General features: G+C 39.8%; 3 protein-coding genes across 5 annotated transcripts in view; 1 reads left to right on the top strand and 2 right to left on the bottom strand.

The window, feature by feature from the left end:
• Positions 1-386: 386 nt before the first annotated feature.
• Positions 387-9,341, top strand: mus81 (MUS81 structure-specific endonuclease subunit). Of its 3 annotated transcripts, none has more exons than XM_020624288.1 (17): positions 387-622; positions 901-1,056; positions 1,130-1,259; positions 1,869-1,957; positions 2,222-2,350; positions 2,431-2,511; positions 2,606-2,694; positions 3,499-3,681; positions 3,761-3,931; positions 4,086-4,213; positions 5,158-5,270; positions 5,568-5,687; positions 5,971-6,066; positions 6,588-6,716; positions 6,903-7,006; positions 7,773-7,856; positions 9,140-9,341. In XM_020624288.1, the coding sequence occupies exons 2-17, from the start codon at positions 916-918 to the stop codon at positions 9,204-9,206; spliced, it is 1,854 nt and encodes a 617-aa protein (XP_020479944.1). In that variant the 5' UTR covers positions 387-622; positions 901-915; the 3' UTR covers positions 9,207-9,341. The 3 variants fall into 3 exon arrangements, with proteins under 3 accessions (XP_020479944.1, XP_020479943.1, XP_020479945.1); XM_020624287.1 differs by having other exon boundaries at positions 388-622; positions 2,219-2,350; XM_020624289.1 differs by having other exon boundaries at positions 389-622; positions 1,875-1,957; positions 2,219-2,350.
• A 91-nt stretch (positions 9,342-9,432) lies between these two features.
• On the bottom strand, positions 9,433-15,674 carry tmem185 (transmembrane protein 185). The gene is made up of 7 exons (XM_020624290.1): positions 15,485-15,674; positions 14,478-14,654; positions 14,024-14,231; positions 13,396-13,479; positions 13,015-13,191; positions 12,164-12,287; positions 9,433-11,480 (listed from the first exon to the last, which is right to left on the bottom strand). The coding sequence occupies exons 1-7, from the start codon at positions 15,520-15,522 to the stop codon at positions 11,230-11,232; spliced, it is 1,059 nt and encodes a 352-aa protein (XP_020479946.1). The 5' UTR covers positions 15,523-15,674; the 3' UTR covers positions 9,433-11,229.
• Positions 15,675-20,359: 4,685 nt separating this feature from the next.
• Positions 20,360-24,857, bottom strand: part of LOC109974202 (butyrophilin subfamily 2 member A1-like) — a 7,582-nt gene continuing 3,084 nt past the window's right edge. The window contains exons 2-6 of the mRNA XM_020624292.1: positions 23,805-24,149; positions 23,069-23,282; positions 22,915-22,979; positions 22,532-22,648; positions 20,360-21,709 (exon numbers count right to left, since the gene is read on the bottom strand). Coding sequence (XP_020479948.1) covers positions 21,159-21,709; positions 22,532-22,648; positions 22,915-22,979; positions 23,069-23,282; positions 23,805-24,149 — 1,292 coding nt within the window. The 3' untranslated portion in view covers positions 20,360-21,158. The remainder of the gene's footprint in view (positions 21,710-22,531; positions 22,649-22,914; positions 22,980-23,068; positions 23,283-23,804; positions 24,150-24,857) is intronic.

Here is a 24,857-nt window from a genome sequence, read left to right as displayed (position 1 = left end):
ATAGCCTAAATACAAATACAGTAGGCTAGTTATTGTTCTCTTTAGTCATTCATTCATCATATTTTGCATCTTCATACAACAAATAATTAACTTGCTTGTAAATTTCCACATTCTTCTATTTATTTATTCATTCATGTACATGTTTGTCCTCCATATTGTTCATCCCCCTTTTTTAATAAACCTTTATTGGAAGATACAGAGATGCTTGTATTTCCACATTCTTCACAGGGTTGAGCAAGATAATATAATGTGAACTGAGTGAGGTTTTTAATAGTAAGTAGAGGCCGTTCTGATCCACACTCCAGTCTAGAAGGTGGCGGTAATGCACCTAAAGTTGTTTGCCAACCGCCATTAAACCACAGAAGAAGAAAAGGGAGCAGCAGAAGAAGAAGAAACTTTATTGGAACCATCGTTCAAACATTGCATCTCGTGCCAGCGGAAATAACATCATATTGCTCATCTCATTGCCTGTTATATTTTAATTATTAGTTTTGCAGCCAGATGTTCATATGCTCCATATACCTCGCCACCTTCTCTTGATCACGTGACTATGTGAACAAGGAAGTGTTCCGTGTCTTTGAATACAAGGCGCCAGTGGCTCCTCTAAATACACGAGTTAAAGGTAAACCCAATTTCCAGGCACTGACATGACTGTGGTTTTCTCTGGTCAACTTTCTACATATGTTGCTTGCTACTTGTATATTTTGTGGTTTGTTTGCGAAGACGTTCATACAAGGCAGACTGCTAATAGGGTCTGCTAACGTTAGCTCAAGTTAGCTAAATTGCAGGACACCTATTTCTTATTAGCACCAAATTGTCTTTATTGTTACCTGTTATCTTGTTATAGTGTGGCAAGAGGAGACGTGTTATTTTATTAGTTTACCGTGTCATTTCTTTCAGATCACATCCTGAATTATGTCAACTTCGGAGCCGGTTCTTTTGGGTCGGAAACGTGCCCTGCCGTCCTGCCCGAACCCGCTGTTCTTAAAGTGGCTCACCGAGCTCCGTGACGAGGCGAAAGAGAAGAGACAAAAGACCCAGTACACCTATCAGAAGGTTAAGAGCAGTAGACAGATAAAAGATCATATATTCTAGAAATATACAACAGGCTTGTTTTTTTTTTTCTCAGGCCATCAGCTCTTTGAATAAATATCCATTACCACTACAAAACGCCAAAGAAGCAAAGATCCTCCAGAACTTTGGAGACGGCATCTGTAAAATACTGGATGAAAAACTTCAACAATACTATAGAGAGAATGGTAAGGACCAGATGGATGTGTGGATTAATTGAGGTCTCTCTAGCTTCCCTCCCACCTTACCTCTTCTTTATTTTACCTCTTCTAATTATGAAAAACAGAAGTTGGGAATTTAACTTCATTATGTGAAGAAGGTGAGAACATTCCTAAAACAGTGGAAGGCGTAATCCCAAACTGACAGGTAGAAATTGGCTTAAAGTTCTAAAAGAAACATTTTTAATGACATCTGACAGATATATTTTAAAGGCATACAAACCTGTGTGTGTATGGGTGTGTCACTGTGCTGCTGTACCCATGTGTCTTACTGTCTACCTGTGTGTTACTGTGTTGCTTTGACTGTGTATGTTTTTATGTGATATGATTTTAAAAGATTGTAGGAAGCAGACAGATGAATTTTCCATCTCATTTTCAGCCATTTATCTGATTAGAACCATATTGCAGAATAAAGTGAATGAAAGCTGTTTGATATATTTAATCTATTCATTACAGTTAGAGGAATCCTGTTTAGTGAACTTTAAAGCTAAGTAATCTTAAAGTATGTTGGCGTAATCACTTTACACAGGCAATAGCACTAGCTCCTCCATCACCCCCCTCTTTTTTTGCCCTCACCTGATCCAGGATCAGAAGCTCCTATTCACAATCTCCCTAAAGGAGCGCCCCCTCCTGGCAGACCAGACAACAGCGTGGCTCCTTCCAGAAAGGTAATTAAGGAGTTTGTCTCACTGTGTACCAGGGATTCTTGAAAATGTATTAACTTCTCATTTAACATATAAGATAGAAAAAAACCTGCTGCACACACGTTTAGCGTAGCAGGAGTATTTGTAGTTTTGATAAAAAGCCCTTTATTGGTTATATGGTTCATACATGACAGCTTAAATGGATATGTAAACATTGTCAGTTACTTTACATCATATGATCTTTAAACTTTCATTTGTTTTCTTGTGTGATGTATATCTGTTTAGAAGAATGCTGCAGGGGATCAAGGGAAGGACAGAGGAGGAGGAGGACGAGGAGGGAGGAAGAAGAGGGAGTACATGCCTCAGAGGAGATCTGGGGGTTATGCTGTCCTGCTCACCCTTTACAGACAGTCACAGGTACACTTTTGTTTTCCTACCACTGTTAGTTTCAGTATATTCTGATGTGGTCTCAGTAATCATCATCTCTGTCTGTCCAGATCCCGGGTAGTAAAGGTTATATGTTTAAACTAGAGCTACAAGCTGAAGCCCAGCTCCTCTGTGATAAATCTTTCACCGTGGTAAGCAAAATATCAACAACACAACATGGATACCTTGATTTCAAAGACATTTGCTTACTCTAATCCCTGATCCTTGACTTTGCTCTGCCTGTAGCCAGATCTGGGCAGTAAATACACCGCCTGGTCTTCCGTCAGTACTCTGGTTCAGAAGAGCCTGGTGATGAAGACCCACAACCCTGCAAGGTACATGGGACACAGTTGTGGAAGCGCTTATACAAGAAACCTAAAGCAGTAAAGCCTGTTTCTCCTCTGGAAACTGTCAGGAGAACTTTGTAGTAGACACTGTCTGAAACACGTTTTGCCCAATAAATATATATGTGAAGTTATAAATAAAAGTAAAATATAAATATTGCCATGTAATTAAACTTATTTTTGATACTATTTATGGTCAGCATTTTTCAGCAATAGCCATTCAGTGTATTTAGATACATACTATACTTAATGTTGGATTTAAATTATCTTCAAGAGATTCATTCATGATACACCTTGCATTAGTAACTTTATCGCATTGATAATCCAGTGTTTCCCATACATTGGCTTATTTGTGGCGGGCCACCACATTATCACCACATTATCAACATTGCCCACCAACAGTCGAGCGAGGCACAGTCAATGTTGTCAACATTGACTGTGCCTCGCTCTATTTCTCTCTCTCTCACTCACACACGACAACCATGTTTGTTTGTTTTTTTAAACACTGTCAAATGTGGAAACCCAACTTTTCTAATATGTTATTAGCAAAATAGTAAGGCTGCGTAAGCTAATGTAAGCACGCTGTATATAGCATGGGTATATACAGTATGGACTACTCTGCAAGTGGATAAAGTTGATGCTAATTCTTTAACTCTGACTCTGAATGTTTGGCCTCCTCAGTCCAGGGGAATATCTCAAAACACAAGTGGGAAAGCTGATCAGTCCAACCAGTGTGATTAGCGATCCATTTAATTAATTTTGAGTATTTACTGACTGTTTTCTTTTCTCTCTTAGGTATTCTCTGACAGAAGAAGGTCTGGCTTTGGCAGAGCGACTGGAGTCAGTAGAACGAGAGAGAAAAGATGGCCCTGAGCAGGGCCGAGAGAGGCTTAGGGGTGAAGGAGAGGAGGGAAGTGGCCCTGAAGTTGTGGACCTCACTGGTAGTGATGAAGAAGAGAAGGAAAAGGTCAATGAACAGTGAGTAGATGCTGGATAAGTGACATCTTCATCTTCTGTTTGTCTTCATCCCAGAACAAAACAAGTTTTTTCTTTCCAGCCCTACAGAGATGCTGGCCTCTGTTGCCCAGCCAGCGAGCAAAGGGGATCGGGTGTTTTGTTCAGGAAAAGCCCAGGAACCACAGGCTGTGAGCAGAAAGCCAAATGGAGAATGTCTGCCACCTGGATCCTATGACATTGTACTGTGTGTGGACTTTATTGAGACTACTGGGTAAGAGAGCCGTCTGGGTGTCTGTGTCAATCAAATATGCAGCAATCTGTGTGCGGTTTTACGGACTTAGAAAACAGGGTGTTTTACAAAGCTGTGTTCTCATCCTGAAGGTTTCTCTGTGTACATTTCACGAGATGTTGATGTGTTTGTGCAGCGGCACCGGTCACCGTAAGCAGGAGCTAGTCAAAGAGCTTCGGAGAAATGGAGTGAACTTCGACATTAGGAAGCTAAACGTCGGAGACTTCCTGTGGGTGGCTCGGGAGAAGGTGGCGCCTGTTCCAGGTGACACACACACACACACACACGAAGTCAAAACTTTCTTTCACCTGAGAGAAAGTGACTCAATGATGTAACTTTACCTTAACTCAGCTGAGAGAAAGACAAACTTTTTCAAGCGGGGCTAAGTGTTCAGCTTCCAAACAGATATGACAGTCAGCAGTATGATGCATAGTCTGTTAGAAGACGTCAAGAGAGACACCAGCATAGTCCTGGCTAAAACTAATCATTCATTCATTCATTTTCTACTGCTTAGTCCCTGAACGGGGTCACGGGGGGGCTGGAGCCAATCCCAGCCATCAATCGGGCGAAGGCGGGGTACACCCTGGACAGGTCGCAGGGCTAACACAGAGACGACCAACCACACACACACGCACACACACACACTCCAATTTAGAGACACCAATCAACCTAAGCTGCATGTCTTTGGATTGTGGGAGGAAGCCGGAGTACCCGGAGAGAACCCACGCAAGCACGGGGAGAACATGCAAACTCCACACAGAAAGGTCCCGGGTGGGGCCCGAACCCAGAACCTTAAAACTAATCACAGCTTCTTTAATTATGCCCCCTTTTTTAAATCAAGAACGGTGTCATCAGCATGCATCTGTAATGTCAGTCCACTTAGTTTTCACATAGTCTTGTGTAGCTCTCAACGTTTGATTTAAGTCTGAATTTGGGGCTTGTTTGAGCATCTTTTTTTTGTGCAGTGTTTATATACCATGGGTAAGTGGAACTATTGTTATACTATTCTCATTATTGTATCACTACAACACTTTTCACTAATCTTATCTCTGGCTAACACAAAAACGTTCATTCCCAAACTGTATGTTGAACACAAAATACAATAGTATGCAATACAACAAGAATTCTGGAGAATGGTCAAACATGGATAAAATGCTTCGTATAAATAAGAATGCATTATAGTCTCATGTTTTCCTGTCTGTTCCCAGGTCAGTTGCGAGGCCCTGTAAGCAGGGAGCTCGTTCTTGACTACATTATCGAGAGGAAGAGGATGGATGACCTGTGTGGTAGCATCATTGACGGACGCTTCAGGGAACAGAAGGTGCTAGTTGTGCATATTTTCCTTGTTATTTGTTGGATTCAGTTTAGTCTGTCATCCAACATGAAGTCTTTAGCAGCCAATAAACTATTTTACTTGTTAATGATTCAGTGGATAAATGCCAAAATGTTTTGTAAAGCAGAAACAATGACCCCAAACTCTCAATGTGCTCATAAGTTTGTGAAGATGCTTTTGGTTTCTGCAAATGTGATTGTGATAAAACCAACCAATTGTCTGGTACTGGGTATAACCATAGTCTATCTTTCTCCTCTTTATCCCTTCTGTTCTGCCCTCAATCAGTTCCGACTCAAGAGATGCGGTCTTCGTAGGCCAGTCTATCTGGTAGAGGAATGTGGGGCTGCTGCCTCACACCTGAGTTTACCTGAGGCTACACTGCAGCAGGCCATAGTCAACACACAGGTGCAAGCACACCCAATGCTACACTTACATGTCAGTTTACTGTGGACTACATTAGAGCCTGAGCAATATACGGGCTGGTATTACTTGTTGAACACAGACACTGGGATTAGAGCTGCAATGATGGTTCAGAAATCCAGGCTCTAGTGTAGACAACACCTGAACATGCGTCATTACATTGGTTATTGACTCACCTCCCAACTCTTTGCTCAAACATGCTACAAATAAGTAAAAACAACTGTTACAAGGGATTACTGTGGTTTTGTGCACTTATCATTTGTTTTAGGTAGTTGACCGCTTTTTTGTGAAGAGAGTTCAAGATGTGAGGGAGTCGGCAGCCTACCTCACCGTCATGACACGACATCTGACTAAACTGTACCAGGTGAAACACACACCCACACTGTCCTAAAAGACGAGCTGGTGTTAATGTTAACAAATCCCATGAAAACACAAAAAACGGTCCTTTCAACTTGCCTACCCTGACCGTGGCACCGACCGGCTCCCACTGAAGACGTAATCCCTCCCAGAGCTAAATAAAAACAGCTGAGTACTTTTTTTTTTTTTTTTTTTTTTTTTAAAGCAGACATTACTCAAACAGCAGCATGTAGTGCATCAGTTGGGGACTATTTTCAGTTCTCCAATGAACTGTAAGTTGGACTGAACCCAAATTAATCCACCCAGTGTAAACAAGTTGGATACTACAAATAGTGTCAGTTTGACTGCAGTGGGGATCTGTGGCACAAAGGAATACAATATATCTGGTTTTGTATATAAAGAAACTATTTGTTAGTAGGATTAAAGTTACAATGCTGCTTTGTCAAGTAGTGCTCAGACAACCCTGAGCCAGGCCACTGACTCGCCTCCTCCTTAACTGACTAATGCTTTACACTTTCCTTATTCCAGAATCGTACGCTGATCTGCCGCTCCAGAGAGCTGGAGGGTGATGGGGGGAGTGATGAGGAGGAGAGAGGGGTCCCATCCTGCTCTCTCATTTCTTTTGCCGAGTTCAACCTTGATGCAGTCAAAAACAAGGTGTGCACTTGTGTGTGAGCCCCATTTTCATTCACCTGCTTTAATCACTTTGAACTTGCACTTCAAGAAATACTGCAAAAACTCTACTATTTTTTGACTAAACAGTGGAATACAGTATTGCCCTTTCTTATAGCTTTGGTTGTGAATACTGTATACAAATCCTGATTTCCCTCTTTCCTTTTCCAGTGTCAGACAGTGAGAGACGTGTTTGCCAGACAGTTGATGCAGATTAGTGGGTTGTCTGGAGACAAGGCTGCAGCTATACTGGAGAACTACAGCACTCCACACAGGTAACTCACATGTAATATCAATACTTCACTCACCACATTCTGACATATTCCCTCCATCTTTTATTCCTGGTAGGTTTTGTAGGTCTATCCTTTGGTGCAACAGGAAGTGATACACATGATTTTGAGCAACATAGGTTCATTTAAACGAAGAACAGGCATCGCCTTCAGAAAGTCACCAAGGAAAAGATTTCTGCCCGGGTTTTGGTCCACTACGTAGCCTTTTTACTGGGAATTCAGACATAAAGCGAGATGTGAGCAGAACAGCAGCTGGATGCTCTCCACTAGGCTGCCCCACATGAGAAATGTACTGGATAAAAATTTGTTTCATGTAGGATCATCAGGAAGAAATCAGAATGGTTTTAGGAATGAATCTATTAATGGTGCTTTATTTCCCCAGTTTGACACAAAGGGAGGGGGAGAGTGAAAACAACATATGAGTAAAGTTTGGAACAGAAAACAACTGGGAATTTGAGTGATGTCTGAGATTAAGCTTCTAAAGAGGATTATGACCTGTGTACTGTTAAAGTCCTGAATTTTTTACATTCTCTTCAGTACACTTCACTAAATGTGTCAGAGGAAAAGAAAAATAAACCTGAAGCAACACTAGAAAATATTACAGGAGATGGGAAGTGAAGGACGCACTTGTGTGAGACCAGACTGACCAAAAATGTCACCATAATACGTAAAGAACAACATTCAGGAATACTCCTAGATACTGCAAGTGATGTTTTCTAATCTTTCTGCCTCTCTTCTCTCTCAATCTCAGTCTTCTCACTGCCTATGAACAGTGTGCAAATGAAGCAGAGAGGGAGAAACTCCTCTCTTCCATACGATACGGGAAGCTGAAAAGGTTTGTTGTGTGTTTCTCTTCTGTTCTAATTATTCATTTAGAATTTGTCAATGAATAGGTTCAGGATTTTTCAAGTTCGCCTTAAACAATATTGACATACCTATATGAAGGTGAAAATAGGTTTTAGTTGCTGTAACTTCTACTCTGTACACAGGCTTTGAAAGTTTCCACCTGGAATGTGAGTACACTCTTAAAACAAACAAAAAAAAAAATCACTCCAAAGTTCCTCAAAGGCTCAAATGAGACTTCAGCTGACCCATTAGGCTAATTGGAGTCTGTATCTGTCAAAGTTAGTCTAAGACAAATTTGACTTTTTGTTCCCTGGAAAGTTCCTTGCTGGGCTGTGGCTGAGGGATACGTTCTAATAGTCGCATGTAGGTTGTTAACAGAAGTGTCTTTTTCAAATGTGTTGCAAACCGAGAGAATTAGAAAAGCAATAGAACAGATATATGGGGGAAGGGTGGCACACAGAGGGAGGGAGGATATTTTAGGATATCTCAGGGCAAATCTGTGGAACACCCTGGTTAAATACAGTCACGAACAATGTTCTCACACCTGTGATGTACAGATGAGGTGACTCTGAAAGGTGACAAATATAATCCAGACACAGATTCAGAGCAGGTTTTACCAGTGTCCCAAAACCACAAAATATTCCAGCTATGAAATCTGCGAAGTACACCCTCACTTTAAAGTTAACTCTAAGCACAACTTGAGAAGTAAACACCAGTCATCACCAACAAACTCTACACCCGACTTAGAACATATCCCTCCACCACAGCTCAGCAAGAAACTACTATCGTAGGAGACCAATTTGTCTTAAATGGAGTGAAACGCTGAAAGATACCAACACAAATTTAGCTTAAGCTGCATTTGAGCTTCAGATGAACTCTGGAGTACGTTTTTACACAGAACGAGGGCTGTGTACTTCTTCCATTGTTTACAGTGGTTGCACTCCCGGTCCCTGTGGAGAGTAGAAGTTAGTGACTGAAACTTTTTCCTCACATACATATGGAAACTTCAATATTGTTTTAAGACCAACTTGAAAAATCCTGAACAGGTCAAAAGTCTATACTACTATGACTTCACTGAAAACGTATAGAATAAGAAGTTACTGTTAAAAGTACTCAATATCAACAAACTGTTTAGATGTCATTGCTTGGGGCTTATGAAACCCTTAAGGGAAACCGTCAAACAAGACCATATAAAATAAACCAACTTAAAAGAGCTACTTGGAGGCAGTAACAGGCATGATGGCGCCTAGCTAACGTTCTTTGCTTTTCCAGAAACTTGGGTCCAGCTCTGAGCAGAACACTGTATCAGCTGTACTGTACACAAGGAGCACTGACATAGATGTGCACAGTCACAGATGAACATTATTTATATTACTCATTTTCTCTGTCAATGTAAAGATGCCCTTCCTACTGAAAACTCAAGACTAATACTGTACATATCCTGATTGGAGCAATAAAGTATATTTTGACTAGTGCAAGTGTTAAGTTGTCAACTTTGTTTCTCCATTTGCAAATCGTACTTACCCACAGTGGCGATGGCATGATTGAGAAGGTGGTTCACCCAGAGCCGGGCTCAGTCAGTGCACTGCAGCTGTACTGGCCTCTTTTGATGGGGGAAAAAGACAAGAGGTAGAATAAAATATACACACAAAATACTGGAACACTCCAGCAATCGGGTTGTCAAATAAAGAGTCTGACAGCCTGTGCTTTTTAAAGTTACTTTATAAATTGAATAAATCTGGCACTGTGTACACACACACACATCAGAAATCCCAGGAGTTATTCTACCCAGTGAGAGTTAAAGTTAAAGCCAATAGGTGTGAGATTTGAAAATGTCTTTGTACTAACCTGGACAAAGCATGACTCCTGAATAAAGTAATGTTTCCTAAAAACTAAACCAAAATTTTTACACACATACTTTTGAGTGCTGTGTAGGAGGTGCAGTATTTGCTGCACACTGTAAAATTACAACTGGCACAAAGGTTGTACAACATCTAAGATACCCAGAAAGTCTAGTGTGAATCTTACTCAGTGGTCACCAACCTGTTTACCACTGTTTTTCATCTGCACAGATGGTACTCCAATTTAAAGCAATATAGAAGCAAGTGCAAATCCCCCTCTATCGTCCAGGTCTGTGTTCAACCTTCAGTCCTGCCATCACCACTCTGGTCCCTAGCCTGTCAACTTCTATCATTTAAAAACATAAACAGGAATACAAGTCAGACAGGACTCCTCTTGGAACAGATAAACAAAATGCCATTTCTGCTGTTATTTTTTAAGGATCCCATTTTTTTTTCTCCAGGTGTGTCTTATATAACATGTACATTAAAAGTTAGTTTCCTCTGTTCACACTGGCACTTGCAGTAAGTGATCACTTCCTACATTAACACCAATATAAGAGACATCCTGTCCTTATTCTACACCAATATCCATTCCAGTGTTGACCTGGAGCGAATCTGAGGCTTCAGCAGGCTGAGATTGTTGTTACCATCTTTCCATGCAGCTTCGTATGATGAGACAAAGATTTTGTTCTAAAAAGATTTAACTTTGGAAGACACCCACTGCAGGAGCCTCACATTAGCTTCGCCCAAACCTGTGCATGTGCCTGGCACAAAAACTAGATTTTGTCCTTTATCTCTTACCTTGTAGTTGCTTTAGAAGAGGATCATTACTACAGTGATCAATAACTTTGTCAATGAGTGGTGTACTAAGACACACCTGAAAAGTGTGGACCTTTCCTTAGCCCCCCCCCTCCCTGTTTTCGTCACCTACATGGTCAAAAGTGAGAGCAAATTTAAACTAGAGTCTCTCTCGAATGGTCCCCATCACAAAAGCAAGGCAGGCAGACGAGGCAGGCGTCATCTTTGATTCAAGACACTATAAAACCTAAAGCAGAGATTTAAATATGGATAGTCCCTGTAGAGTCAGCTCTTCTATGCATCTCAACAGTCTCATCAGCCTAAATATTTAGATCAAAAATGAATCATACATGTCTGTAGTCGGCTTCCCCAAAAATGTCTATTCAGAATGGATATAACTCAGAGTAAGCAACACGGGGAATATTCATCTAGGCAAGAAACCAAACAGTCCTGTCTTCTGGCTCCATGCCATCCCTGACAAAGTTAGGTCAGTGCAGTGTTTACTTCAAACCAGCCAGTGAAACCACTGTGAAGACTCTGGATCCATTAGTTATTCATCACCACACTGGTTCTGATGTGTCACCCTAGCCAGCCATGCTGATGCAGCGTTTAGGTGAGGGGACCAAGTCCTTCAGGGCAGAGGATACAAACCAAACATTGTGTCCTCTGCTGTTTCCATTTTACATGTCAGTACACCAGCTTCTGCCACTGCAGCTATGGACGCTAGTCAGGCATATCGATGCACAGCTTAGGCGGTGGGACGAAATACTTCCCAGGGCTCTGTGTGATCACCACGCCTGTCTTTTTGTGGAACATGGGGGCAATCTTTGGTGGTGGCTCAGGGGCGGGCAGATCCTCAACTGCCTCAGAGTCCTCACTGCGCTGGAGATCATAGGACACATTGCCGTACTCTCGCAGGAAGGGGAGGAGCTCCAGCAGGAAGTGGCAGAAGTCCTTACGGATGCCAAACCACCCTATGGAGCATCAGAACAGAGGGGAGCTTGCAGCAGCAATAATCATTTGTGCACAGTAAAAGGTGTCCTGGTTAACTGGTACCAAAACAGTACAGAACTGTTAAGTATAAAATTGACAACAGCTGAACCAAATAGTCAATGTACAGCAAATTTTGACCATCAAGTAATTATTTAAGCCACTTTTTAAAGTTAAAATGAGGAACATGTCCTGGATCCAGCCTGAAATGTAGAAATACTCTGTAATTCTCTGAAAACAAGATGCAAAAACGTCATCTTACACCGAGTAAAACTGTAATGGTCGTTTTTCACTACTATCTGATATTTGAAAATGATTTACTAATCACTCAATAGTGAAGATAATCATTAGGTGCTACCCTAGCACTGTCACACAAAAGGAGAAAATCTCTAGGATAGAAGAATACATTCAGCTGGCAGGGAAACCTGTACATACAATATGTATTGTAACCCAATTCTGCCATAACATCACTCGTTAGATGTTTAGTTTTTGATATTGTCAGAACTATGTAATAATTATACCTTGGACTGTAAAGTTTAACAAAAGCTATCTTAAGGGAAAGTATCAGAAGTGTAACTACTGTGATCAGGAGCAGAAAAGAACAGTGATAAAATGCCAGCAGAGACATTCAGCAGCCCACAGCACATTACAGGCTTGAAATACTCACAGTGGTTCCCTCCCTTCTGGCCAAAGGTGGTGGCCATGAGTGTGAGCAGGGAGAGCCAGAGGGGGACGAACACACATACATAGCTCAGACTGTTGTGACCATCCAGCTTATGTACCAGGAGGATCTAAAGAGACAAGTAAAAGGTTGTCACTGGGAGTGGGCATGTATTAGAGAGGCTGTGTCTAAATGTTCAAAGTGATTTCACATGATCATTTTGAGGATGCCAGAGAGGACACTGGCTCATTACAGCTGCAAAAATCTATTTGGTAAGAGAGATGCGACAGAGGGGGATGTTTAAGTGTGTATGTGGACTGATTTAAAACAAACAAAAAAAACACAAAAATCAAAAGCAAACAAAGGAGCAGCATGGCTACTGACAAAGTCTTGTACAATCTTTAGACTATTTAGTTCATTTTCACTTTGTTCCAAAATGAAATGAACATTTGAGGTTTTGCTTTACATTGAGCCATTAGGTTTTTATATCATATCTGGGCATCCTATATGCAGTTTAAACTTAAAAGAACTATATGTGTTTTAGGCAAGTAGAAGGTAAGGCAGGATAAAGTATTATAGTAACTTGCTTTAGATCCAACTTCCCTATTTAATGTGGTAAGAGAGGCACTACAAAGGGGGATGTTTAATTGGTGTGGGTGAACTTAAATGAAATTAAAGAAACATTTAAAAGTTCTAACTTAGGTTAGAGAAAATAAATGCATGATATCAGATGCAACTGTTTCCCACACTGTTGGTTAATTGGTAAGTCAATGTTACAAAAAAATGTTAATAAAAATGTGTGCAATGTCACAGCTTTATACTAAGTAATACTCGGAATAATTAGCAGTGAAACTCACTTCAAAAGTGAGAAGTGGTACAACAATGGTCATCCAGCCGATTGCCATGGTGATGTGAGTCCGCCGCTGCTCAGCAATGATGTCAATGGAGCGGAGGAAGAGGACGGACCAGATGATGTAGTAGAGGACAACAAGGCACAGGAAGGACATCAAGATCCACAGTGGGACACATACCACCTGCAGACCATACAAAGATATCATCAAAGAAGTAGTCAAGAACAGTAATATAACCTTGACGTTTTAACACATGGTTGAGGACTAATTCAAATAGTATCCCATATTGTTAACATGTAATGCACATATAGATTGTACTTGGAATAATGGTGTAGAGAAAACAAGCAACGGTTAATTTCTGATCTAGTCTGTGTCAGTGTATCTCACCAGCCAAGGCCAGTTGATGATCCTGTCTAGCTTCAGAGCGATGAAGATGAACTGGAGAATGTTAACTGAGCACAACACCTCCAGCTGAGGAGAGGGACAATCAGGACAAAAGGTCAGCATTGTACTAACATAAGGCAATAATGGCAGCTGTGATAGTCAGTTTCTCCTGCAAATGTCTAGCATCTCAATTTCAAACATGCAGCTTTGAAGCTTTCCTCTTCTCTTTTTCTAGAATACTGTTCTGCATTTGGGCATGGAAACAAATGTCTCTGCTTGCTTTGTGTGTTGTTTGCATGAGGAGCAGAAAAGGTAACAGTATATTATATACCGTGCTTCATACAGTGACAGATCCTACAGTTGGCTTTTTGATGCATAAATATCCCTGCCAGCACAGAAAACATGCTTGAAATATTTGCTGAAATCATTCATACTGTAAACTATAACAATAAACTAGTCTTATCCTGTTTACCTACAGGGGCTGCACATGTATAGTCACAGTGCTCATTTCTGAACCCTCTCCTAACACAGACTAGCTAGTGATAATTAGAGTACAAATATTTGGCTTTAGTTTTGCACTGTTTTCCCACTCTGGTCTCAGTCTACCCTCTGACGTATCACATGCCTTTACCTCGAGGGAGCGGTCATGTCTAAACCCCCAAACGCAGGCTGCTACAGAAACGGGTGACACGAAGAAGAGGGGCATGAAGACAAGAAGCCAGAAGTAGTTCCCTCTTGCCACACGGTCGCACACTAACACCTCAAACATCAGCAACAACACATGGAGCCCCACTGCAATCAGCATTGCTTTAAACTCCACACACGTCTCCCCTTCAGCCCTAACAAAGGAGACAGAAATCAAAATTCAAGATTTTGAGGGCTAACCAAACAAAATCAAAGATATATAGCACATATCATAATATAAGGCTAAAATCAAGTAGGATTTTGGTCACTAACATCATAAATCAGCTGTGATGTGATATATGATCTTGCCATTGTCAAGTAAATTTAACATAAATCATGAATTGTGGGAGAATTAGGAGTTAACCACTGAATAACAGATGTCCATGTATGTGAAAGTCTACCTGTACTGAGGGTTGTGAGCCCAGACCCCAGTGCCCACAGAGGCCCCAATGATGACCAACAGCTTCCACAGCCAGATCGGGGTGAACACAGCCCAGTAGCTCCACTGGATGACGCCATCCAGCCTCAAGGACAACAAGACGGAGAAGAGCAGCAGACAGGAGTAGATCAGGAACTTGCTGTAACAGGGAACAGCATGAGGCACTTTTGATAACAGACACCAATGAAAATGAAGTCCATTTGTCACCCTGAATTTTGATAGTTACAGCCAATGCTTATCAAATCAATAAAGTATTTTCCCCTAGACACAATCCAATAAGCTGGATTTGATTTGTGAAATGTGAGGGACAAATATCAAGTCTTAAAGAAGTATGAGAGAGTATATGAAACAACTGACTGCGAATGTCTAGTTTTAGAAAAAGTAACAAAAACGTCATCTACTTTAGGGTGACAGAAAGAAGTGTATGTCAGTAGGTATACATTAAATGTAAATATGTGCATAAAAAAAAAAGTTTGCCTCTCAAGTGCAGTTGAATATTTCTGGTTTTCTGTTGTCTTCTTTGATAGAACTTAACACGTTTGAGGTTTTGGACTAGCATTAATTATCGGACAAAACAGATTTGAAAATACTAGTTACCACTGGGCTTTAGGAAATTGGTCAAGACCTTTTATTATTATTATATAAAAATAATCCAGAGATAAACAACGCATATTTGCAGCCACGCTGAAGTGGTTGGAGCTTTATCTAACGTTATCAAAACTACAACGTTACTTTAGCTAGTATGTTAGCCAGGCCTTGTTCAGCCAGATAATGCTTTTCGATTTAGCTACTAAACTTATAGTTACCTTACTGCTTTGTCTATTGGTGTGCATACTAAACATATGTGTGTACAATTTCACACGTATAAAACAGACTTTTGGCACATTTTCGCATAGCAGAGCAACAAACGTTATCCAACCAATCATAGCTAGATGGGTAGCTAAAACGCTAAGTCGTAGCTAACGTTACCTGGGATTGAAGTCCTGAAAAAGTCCTCTTAAATTCATTGTGTAACAAAGACCAGTTGGCTATCTGGCATTAGTTTCCGGAGTTGTTATCCAATTCACCGTTTAACCTGTATGCTACATATAACAATTTCGATGTTAATCGAGCTTTTCGGCTCAGACATTATCAGCGTTTTACTAGACTGTTTTTTTTTTATGCCCAGGCGTTGTAGGGAGGTCATACGGGCACGTGGAGGCCACACACACTACTGAACCTCATTTTGACTTGTTTTGAGGACATTACATCAAAGTTGGATCAGCCTGTAGTGTTGTTTTCCACTTTAATTTTGGGTGTCACTCCAGATCCAGACCTCCATGGGTTGCTAAATTTGATTTCTATTGATAATTTCTGTGTGATTTTGTTGTCAGCACATTCAACTATGTAATGAACAAGGTATTTAATAAGAATATTTCATTCATTCAAATCTAGGATGTCTTATTTTTGTGTTCCCTTTATTTTTTTGAGCAGTGTACAATTCAATACAAACAGTTGCATTAATTGCGTAACAAAATGCATCAAATAAAAAAGTAGGCATAATACATGAAAGTAAGCTTAAGTAAACATAAACCACAACAAGAACAGGCAGGACAAAGTAAAACAAAATACCAGCGGTAAAGTTATACTGACATAAAATTTAAAAATTGAAGAGTTCAGTGGTTTTGGTCAGGTTTTGTTAGAATGATTTAAGTGTGACAGTGTTTGGAAGTAATTGCTCAGATCAGATTGTTTAAAAGTTGTAAAAGATGGTGATTTATTTCATTTTAAGAATGAAGAAACTGGCCAAGAACAAAAGTCAGTCCTAAATACTGTCACATGTACACATAAAAAAAAAAGATGCTGTAGAGTTTCTAGCTCATTGTTGCAAAAGGAACATTTTTCTTCAATGTTTGGAATGTATTTACAAATAATGGAAAGAAAAGTTCTTTAACATTGTTGGACAATACAAACTGTAGGGTAGAGTAAAAACAGTGTTCCATATTCTTCGATCAAGGGTTTGGTATGCTTATTTGTGTTTACCAGCTATTGTTCTTCTTGGAGTGAGGGAGTGTTGAATCTTTGGTCAAGGGTAGAAATGCCAGTAACAGAAATAGCTAAATTGATAGAATTGTGCGCATTTGAATGGGAGCATGCTAAACAAAGAATTCATTAATAACAGTATTATACTAATGGTGGGAGACAGGGACCCTGTACTTATCTATGAAGTGCTCATATGAAATAGATCCATCACATTTAGACTCTTGTTGTTGTTGCTGTTCCTCTTCTTCAATATATTTAATGGCTGGTGGCAACTTCTTTATTTTATTTTTTAATAGAAATACAGTTCAATGCAAATTGTTGTATCAATTGCATAACAGGATGCATCAAATAAACAAAAGTAGGCATAATACAGTATGTAAGTAAACATAAAACGGAACAAGAAAAAAAAAAACAGCCAAGACAAAGTGAAACAAAACACCAGAGGTAAAATTATACTGAAATAAAATTTTAAAAAGCGGTCAGTGGTTTTGGATCATCTGATTAACTGCAATTAATGATAGCCATCCCTCATTTATGAGTGGTAATTGGTTTTAAGCCTTTTCAGTTTTAAAAGGATAATAGTAAGTATGCTTAATATCTGAGTGTCACAAAAATCACAGTCTAGCACCTGAAGTGAAGATGAACTTCATGCATTCTAGTGTCTGTAGTATAGTTTTGTATCATACAGTCCCCCATGGCAGTGTAGATGACATCATCAGAGGGAAGCAGAAAGCTTCATGTCGTTACAGAAGATAGTTTTGTTTTGAATATTTTTTGTATTTTGCTTTATATGCTCTTTGCCCTCATCCCCGGGTTTAGTTTTTTTCTTCACTAAACATAACATTTCTCACATTCAGTAATCCCACAATCCACAGTCATCAAAAGGACTTACATGAAATATACATAACATTTCTTTAGTGCACCTGAACTATCAAATGTTTTTCATCAACTGATAATGTGAAATGGTTCTGACAGCTATTTTCTATTTTCACAGCTGATCTTGGGAGGGATGTTTATGATCATTATAGGTTAAGACCTTTATATATTAACATGCAGTTTTTAATTGGAAAAGATGGCTCATTCCATCTTCGTACTGGCCCACCCAAAACACAATTTCTTCCTACACCACTGCCATGAGGGGGAGAGGGACAGTAATGTATTATGGTTTGCATGACTAAAATTTGGAGGAATGCTATAACATATATCAGCTCCAGAATGTTCAGTTTCTCTGGGTTCCTCTGTCAGTAAAAAAAACACCACAGATCTGGTGATTTCAATACTGTATACAACAAATGGACAGTTCTCATAAAAAAAAATATATGTTATAAAAAATTAATAGAGAAAGTTATTGCTGCTTTAAGCACTCGGTAAAAATAAATTAAAAATATAATACAAAATGTAAAATATATATGAAATACATTATTGGCTATTGATTTGTTGGGTTGACTAGTTGAAATATTGGTTAGCGTACTGTATAAACAATGTCACAATGTGTATAGTAGCTGCTCTTTTTCTCTTTCATGAGCAAGAAACGATCACTCCAACGAAAAATGATCAGAAGCCCTTTTCTTTGCTTCAGCTCGAGCTGCAGGAAAACAAGAACATAGATCCATCATTTCCAGATCTGCAACCAGGGCTTTAGTTACCACTGAGGACACCGAGGTCACATTTTCTGTAATATTTCAGGTTGTCTGGGAGGTTGATAATAATGATCACACACATAGTACATATAGAGTAACGTTATTCTCATTGTTTTGAAATATCTTTTTATGTAAAATAAGTACAGAATTTCCACAGGAATTCCTACCTTTAGCCCTGTTTCTGTGCACAGTCACACACACTATGAGCATCACAATGTGAAGGATCATCAGCAGGATAGTACACACCAGCCTGGGCAGAGAGATGGGAGGAGGAGGAGGAGTAGGAGTAGTAGTAGTAGTAGCAGTAGTCGTAGTCGTAGGAGGAGGAGGAGGAGGAGGAGTAGGAGGAGGAGACTGAGCTCTGACTGTGAGGAGGAAAAAAAACATTTGACTGGTTGAATCAAAAGACCAAAGAAATTCATCATTAGTTCTGTTTCTATCCAAATATGACACAAGTTAAGCTCAGAAGCCAACCTTTAGTGTTCACAGCCAGCCTGCTCTGTGGTGACTCCCCTTTTGTGGGATGTTCACACTTGTAGAAACCTTCATCAGACAGCGACACTGTCGAGAAGGTCTTTCTCCCTTCAGCCTGAGTGCCAATGAAAACGTCATCTTTGTAGAAGTTTGCAGAGAAATTGAAAGTGACATTGTGGTCGTTTTCTTCCTGGTAGTAGCAGAGAATTGTCACTTCATCTCCTTCTGTCACAGGAAATGCAGGGCTGTCCAGGATCACAACACCATCTGATAAACAAAGCACTTGTCACCATTTTACTCCTGACACAATTGATCAGATGAAAAACAGCAAGAAATTCCAAGTAAACCATTTTGGTTTGCTATCAAATCAGCAGGGCATAAATTCTAAATAAAATATAAATACTTAAAAACATGCACATTAGGAATTACCAGCAACAGTGATGTTGACAGCGTTACTGGATGCCCCGCACTCAGACTCACACCAGTACACTCCAGTGTCTGATGGATAGACATTCACAATGGTGCAGGACGACTCATGTAGAATTCCCCAACCGGGGTCGCACAACTCAGAAGTTTGCAGTGAAGTGTTTCTCTTCAGCGTCCAGCCACTAGAGTTTCCAGCCACAGCACAGCTAAAAGTGATGGTGTCATACTGAAAAAACTGAGATCTGTTGGGACTGATGTTCAGCGTGGCTAATGCCGGGTCAAACAGAAAATAAAATAAATAATTTTAAATCATCAAGTAGAGATCTGGTCCATGAAAGATTGTCTAAAAACATACTTTTTCCTTTTGAAAACATCTATGAGGTGTTCAAACTGACTTACATTTTCCTTTCATGTACGTATATACACAAAGCAAAGTCTTTCTTAAGAACTTCCTACTTAAGCACAACAACACTTGAAGATGCAGTTGCGAACAGGACATGAAACAAAAAGGAGTTATAGGTTCGCTAGTCTGTGTACACACATCATTTAAAAAACAATAAGACAAAAAATTGTCATCTCCTTGAATTGTAAAAGATTTCAAACAGCCGATATCTGTAATCAGTTAACTAGTGCATGGAACTGATTTCTTCCTGTTCTTTAAATCACTAAAACTGCATTTAAAGGCATAAAAGGAGGCTACAGGTGGGGGGAAAAGGAAGCAGGAGGGAGTATTGCAAAACAAACATAAAAGTAAAATTACTCACATAGCACGGTGAGGCAGAGTGAGGCGATCTCCATCATGATTTGATGCTGCCCGTCTTCCTCTTCTATGGTAACATTTCAGCCAGCAGTCAGCCCACATCCTGACTTCACAGGAAATCACAACTAAAAAAAACACCAAAAAAACCGCCCCAAAAAAACAACCAATTGGTTATCTAGACCATTTCTCTAATGGTCACTTAGCTGCAGTTTAAGGTTTGAACTGGGGTACAACTCATGTTTTCTGGAACAACAAGGTCACTTAAATGTCATGTATCATTGGAAAATGTGGTTTAACAGGCAGGAGTCACCCAAATTGAACAGTTCTTAAACCCATTTCTGTAAAGGAAAGTCGGCTATCATATACTGTATAAGTATAGTATAAGCATAAACTTTATTACCAAGTATTATCAAAAATACAAAGAATCTCACTAAAGCCCAATGGCCCCCGATGTGCACAGCAATATAAGAAGAGAATAAAACCCAAACCACAAGTAAAAAATACAAGACAAAAATGTACACATATACATATATACAAGTTAAAAAGCTACGAAGTGTAAGAATGTATGTAGAATTTAATGAATACATATAGCTGTAAAATGTGCTTTAAAAAATGTGACAATTCAGGTGACTGCATTTAAAACTCAATAGAAACCAGTCATGGCATTTAAAAGGCAGTGACTTATAGTAAAAACCTCAATACACACAACGTGAAATGGACAGAATACATCTGCACCGACTTGGTACTGCAAGAGTTCTGAGCAAACAACAACTCAACAGTTTGTTAATACTCTAACATGTATTATGTACTATATTAAAATAAAGGCCGTTCATGCCTGTTTGAACTATCAAAAATCACAATGTCATGAAAAAGCTTAACTGCAACCCCAATCACCTCATAAAACACCAGGAAAACCCATGACTTCTGGTAGCTTGTGCACTCCTGCCCCCGGGTGGCCTAAGCTGAGTACTTGCACTAATCAAAAAAGTGACACAATGTCATCAACAGAGTGCTTTTCAACTGTTTTTAAGGCTTTAGAATACTGCTTCCTGGAGTGAGACAACACTATTTATATTTTGTAGGAGAAATAAGTAAAACTGTTAAAATACACACAAATGTATGTATTGAACACTGAAAGAATACCAGTACATAGCCAGACCCAGCAAATCCAAAGCGCTATAACTGTGTAATGTGCAAAAAATATATGAAATAAAGGGTCTGCACCTGTTATCAGTGGTGGAAGAAGTTCTCAGATTAATTACCTATGTAAAGGTAGCAATACCACAGTGTAAAAGCACAGTGTATTACAGTCATATTTCTGTTATTTCTGCTCATTCTGAAGCAACAGCTCTGAGTCTTCAGGTAAATCAGACAGGACAGCGAAGCGGTTAGAAGACACGGTGTATCTCCGCTGGATCTTGGCACCATTAGAATGAGGCCGAGACTCAGACACGCTCTTGGAACGGACGAGAGGCTTTGTCTCTGACGTGGAGGCTGAAGAAGGAGCAGGCAAAACAGTGTCATCACTTCTCACAAGGACAGGACTGCTGTGATACTGACTGCTTCTTTGGACTGTGGGGCTTAAGGCTGAGATTTGTCGCGCTTGGTGCTCATGTGGTAATTGTAGGCTGGTCGTGCTGCAGGGCAAGACCATACCACTAGATCTCAGGAGGTTTAGTTCTCCTTCCAGTTGGCGGATGCGTCCCTCTTTTTCACCAAGGTTTGACTCCAATTCCTCAATTTTTCTCAGATGCTCATTGGTAACATTTTGAGCGCTGTCAGCCTCGTAGCTCTGGTGGTTTCCTTCTGCATTCCTGTTTGTTGTACTTTGGTCTGATGACTCTGTGGACACTGGCAATTTTTTTCTCATCACTGTGTGAACAAAAAAAATTAATAATAAATACTTGGGTGATTAGCATGTTAGCAGTTAGCTCATCACCTAACTAGCTTAACAAGTAGTCACTACCTCACCAAGATTCTTTAAAAAAATCTTTTTTATATAGATAATTTTATCATTTCAATGCTGTTTGCTGCTGTGAACAGGCCTGAACAGCACAGTAACCACTACACTGACAAAGAGCTAAAACAAGAAACTCAAACTATTTATGTCTAGTTTGATGATTAGTCATTAATCCTGCCAAACAGTCTCTAGTTCTAGCTTCTAAATAGTGAAATTTGTGTGAGAGTCGCTGTGTTACTTTGTCTTATTTGATATGAAATGGATTGCCTTCGGGTTTTGGACTATTGGTTGGATAAAACAAGACAATGAAGACATCAACGTTGGTGACACCTTTAGGAAACTGGGACAGGTAATATTTAACAATTTTCTGACACTTTAAAGACCAAACCCAAAATTCTTTGCTAGACTAATCTATACTGAAGATACTAAAAGCTTTCCTAGGAGGCAGCATGGTGGTCGGACTTATGTCACCGCCAGAAACAAAGCTGGAGTCTTTCCTGAAGGCTCTCCGAGCACTCGCTGCCAAGAATGTTTTCATCCTTTTCAGCAAATGTTCAACAACTGACTAACATTTTACACTAAACCATTCCTACAAAAGTCATGTGTACCAACTATAGAATATGGCAAAGGTTAAAGAACAATTGTAGTTTTGCTTAAATCTTAAAATAAAACATTTCTTTAAGTGTCAGGAGAATGGGAACAAATGACATTATGTTTTTAAGAGCATGACTTACCACAGCTGTAACATTTAGAGGGAAATTTGCCCAGGAATACTCCACATAGAAAGGTTACTGCAACAGCAACAGCAACAGCAATGATGATGTTTACAGTGCAGGACCTCATGCAGTCAGCTGAGATGATGATAAAGATGACATACGAACATTATGTTATTTCAGAAACACTGGGCCAACATTATTTGGAGCTACTTTCTGCCAAGCTGTCTGCTTTTTCAATTCAGTTTAACCAAACTAACCAAACCTTCTGCTAATAACAAAAACAAATCCAGTGCTAAAGCAAGTTTGAGTTTTTAATCCAGATACAGATCATAGCATATGGACTCCTGCTCTGTACAGTAAGGGTTAAAGCATACAGGTGAACTGTTAAAGCTCCAGTGTACCTGGAATGTAAATCTCTGTGTCCCTGGTCTCGTTTATCTGAGGCTGGTGAACTCTGCAGGTCACCCTGTGATGAAAACACATCAGATTAAGTTTTCATTCACAGATCTTCTTGTCGAATTTAAAACTTAACTGAGCACTGAATTAAAATGAAACCTCTCCGTGGCAGCCGGGACAGTCACTCGCTTCGTGACTCTGAAACATCCCGTGGAATCTTGATCTCTCCTTGCATCTTCAGCACTGATGTTGTTTCCCTGATTATCAAGAAATGTAATCTGAGGCGCTGGTGACCAGCAGTTTGTCTCACACTGCAGAGTCACTCCACTGCCAGCGTTTGGAATGAAGGAGAGGTTTGGCACAGAGACAGCAACTACAAAAAAAAAAAAAAAAAAACAAGGAAAAAGATTACACAAGGTGTGACTATGAAACTTTCCATCCCAGAACCAATACTCATAATCATTATGGACAAGACTTTGGTAAGCAATATTAATGTGGACTTTGTGAGAAATGAATCTAAACAAGTTCTGTATTTGATTAAAAGAACTTTACAGACTCTTTCATGCATGAAAAAGACAAAAATAGTTTAAACTTTTGAGAAAACATATTCATGTTCCTGCTATGAGGCGGATTAAAAGACATCTGTAGCTTGCAGCATGTTAGCTTGGCGTAGACACTGGTAACGAGAAAACCGAGAACCTGGCTTTGCCCAAACGAAACAAAATCCACCTACTGTGTGTGTAAACACAAAAAGCCAAGGTTTTCAGAAACTGCCAAGCACAATAAGAGCAAGCTATAATGTCCCTTCTCCATAATATGAAAATTAGTAGTGTTTGTAGACCATAATGCAACTGCACAGTTTTTATTTCTTTTTTTTTCCTTTTACTAAACATACCCACAATGAGCTCCAGTGTTTTAAGGACCTCAGGGTTCCTTTCCCAGATTACCCTGCACTGGTATATTCCTGCATCAGACAGCTGCACATTGGACATATGCAGAGAGATGTCCCCTTTTATCACTTCATTCATGATGAGATTTGTCCTGAACTCGAAGACTGGATTCTTCATCTCGAAGGTCTCACAGCCCTGTCGGTACAGGAAGGCGATGTTTGGATTCAGACCTTCCTTGGACCATTCCACTGTTGGAATGTCGCTGCTATGAGAAATGTGGCAGGGCAGAACGACTGTTCCACCAGCAGAGGCTCGGATCTTTTCTGACACTCCGTTCCCCAAGGTTTCACCTAAGAATACAACATAGAAACATGGTTGTTGCTTAAATTGTATTATTTTTTTTTTAGTGTCGAGTCCTATAAATCCTGCCCCATGAAAGGGGGCGCTGTGATCCTGGAAGAGACCACTCACCCTTTATTCACGTTAAATTAAATTGAGTAATTTTTCCCAAATGAATGAATAAGTGGACTACACTGAATAAAGTGTAATGATATTAACACATTGATCTCATCTGCTGCTGATGTGTGTGTTGTAAAAAACTGTGCATTAATTATTTGTGCCTCTGGATTAAAATGACAGCTCAGCATTTTATTTACCCGTTGCCATGGTGAATCGTAGTATCGGAGCTCCACTGATGATGGATTTATATAGTTATCAAGCACAAGCGTGTAACTCTGAATGAATCACCGCAAGAACTAACTCTGTTCAGCTGTTCCTGAATCAGAGAGTTTCCTATCTTTGGGTTAATCAGCCCACAGTTCAGGGTTAAGTTCAGAGTCTGGAACACCCAGCAGCAAACCTGCAGCCTTCCTGTGTGGTCCACTGTTGCTGCACAGCCTCATTTTCATGATAAAAATGATAATACAACTAAATAAAAGAACCCTTTGAAAACAAGAAGCATTACTTTACCAGAAGGTTTTCTGAGAGGCTTTGCGTCTTATCTTGGTAGTTTTCTATTTAGACATTATGTGCAGAGAGCTAACTCTCTTGTGGAACTC

This window comes from Monopterus albus, unplaced genomic scaffold (assembly GCF_001952655.1).
Source record: "Monopterus albus unplaced genomic scaffold, M_albus_1.0 scaffold324.1, whole genome shotgun sequence".
NCBI lineage: Eukaryota > Metazoa > Chordata > Actinopteri > Synbranchiformes > Synbranchidae > Monopterus > Monopterus albus.
The sequence above is the reverse complement of the archived record's forward strand: the minus strand, read 5'-3'. Positions and strand labels throughout refer to the sequence as shown.

Bases quoted from the DNA above. Each gene is read 5' to 3' on its own strand.
- mus81 (XM_020624287.1), top strand. From the start codon at position 916: ATGTCAACTTCGGAGCCGGTTCTTTTGGGTCGGAAACGTGCCCTGCCG. The intron at 1,260-1,868 runs GTAAGGACCAGA...TGCCCTCACCTG, and splicing joins ACAATACTATAGAGAGAATG to ATCCAGGATCAGAAGCTCCT. The intron at 5,271-5,567 runs GTGCTAGTTGTG...GCCCTCAATCAG, and splicing joins GACGCTTCAGGGAACAGAAG to TTCCGACTCAAGAGATGCGG.
- tmem185 (XM_020624290.1), bottom strand. From the start codon at position 15,522: ATGAATTTAAGAGGACTTTTTCAGGACTTCAATCCCAG. The intron at 14,232-14,477 runs GTAGACTTTCAC...CTCCTTTGTTAG, and splicing joins GCTCACAACCCTCAGTACAG to GGCTGAAGGGGAGACGTGTG. The intron at 13,192-13,395 runs GTGAGATACACT...TATGGTCTGCAG, and splicing joins TCATCAACTGGCCTTGGCTG to GTGGTATGTGTCCCACTGTG.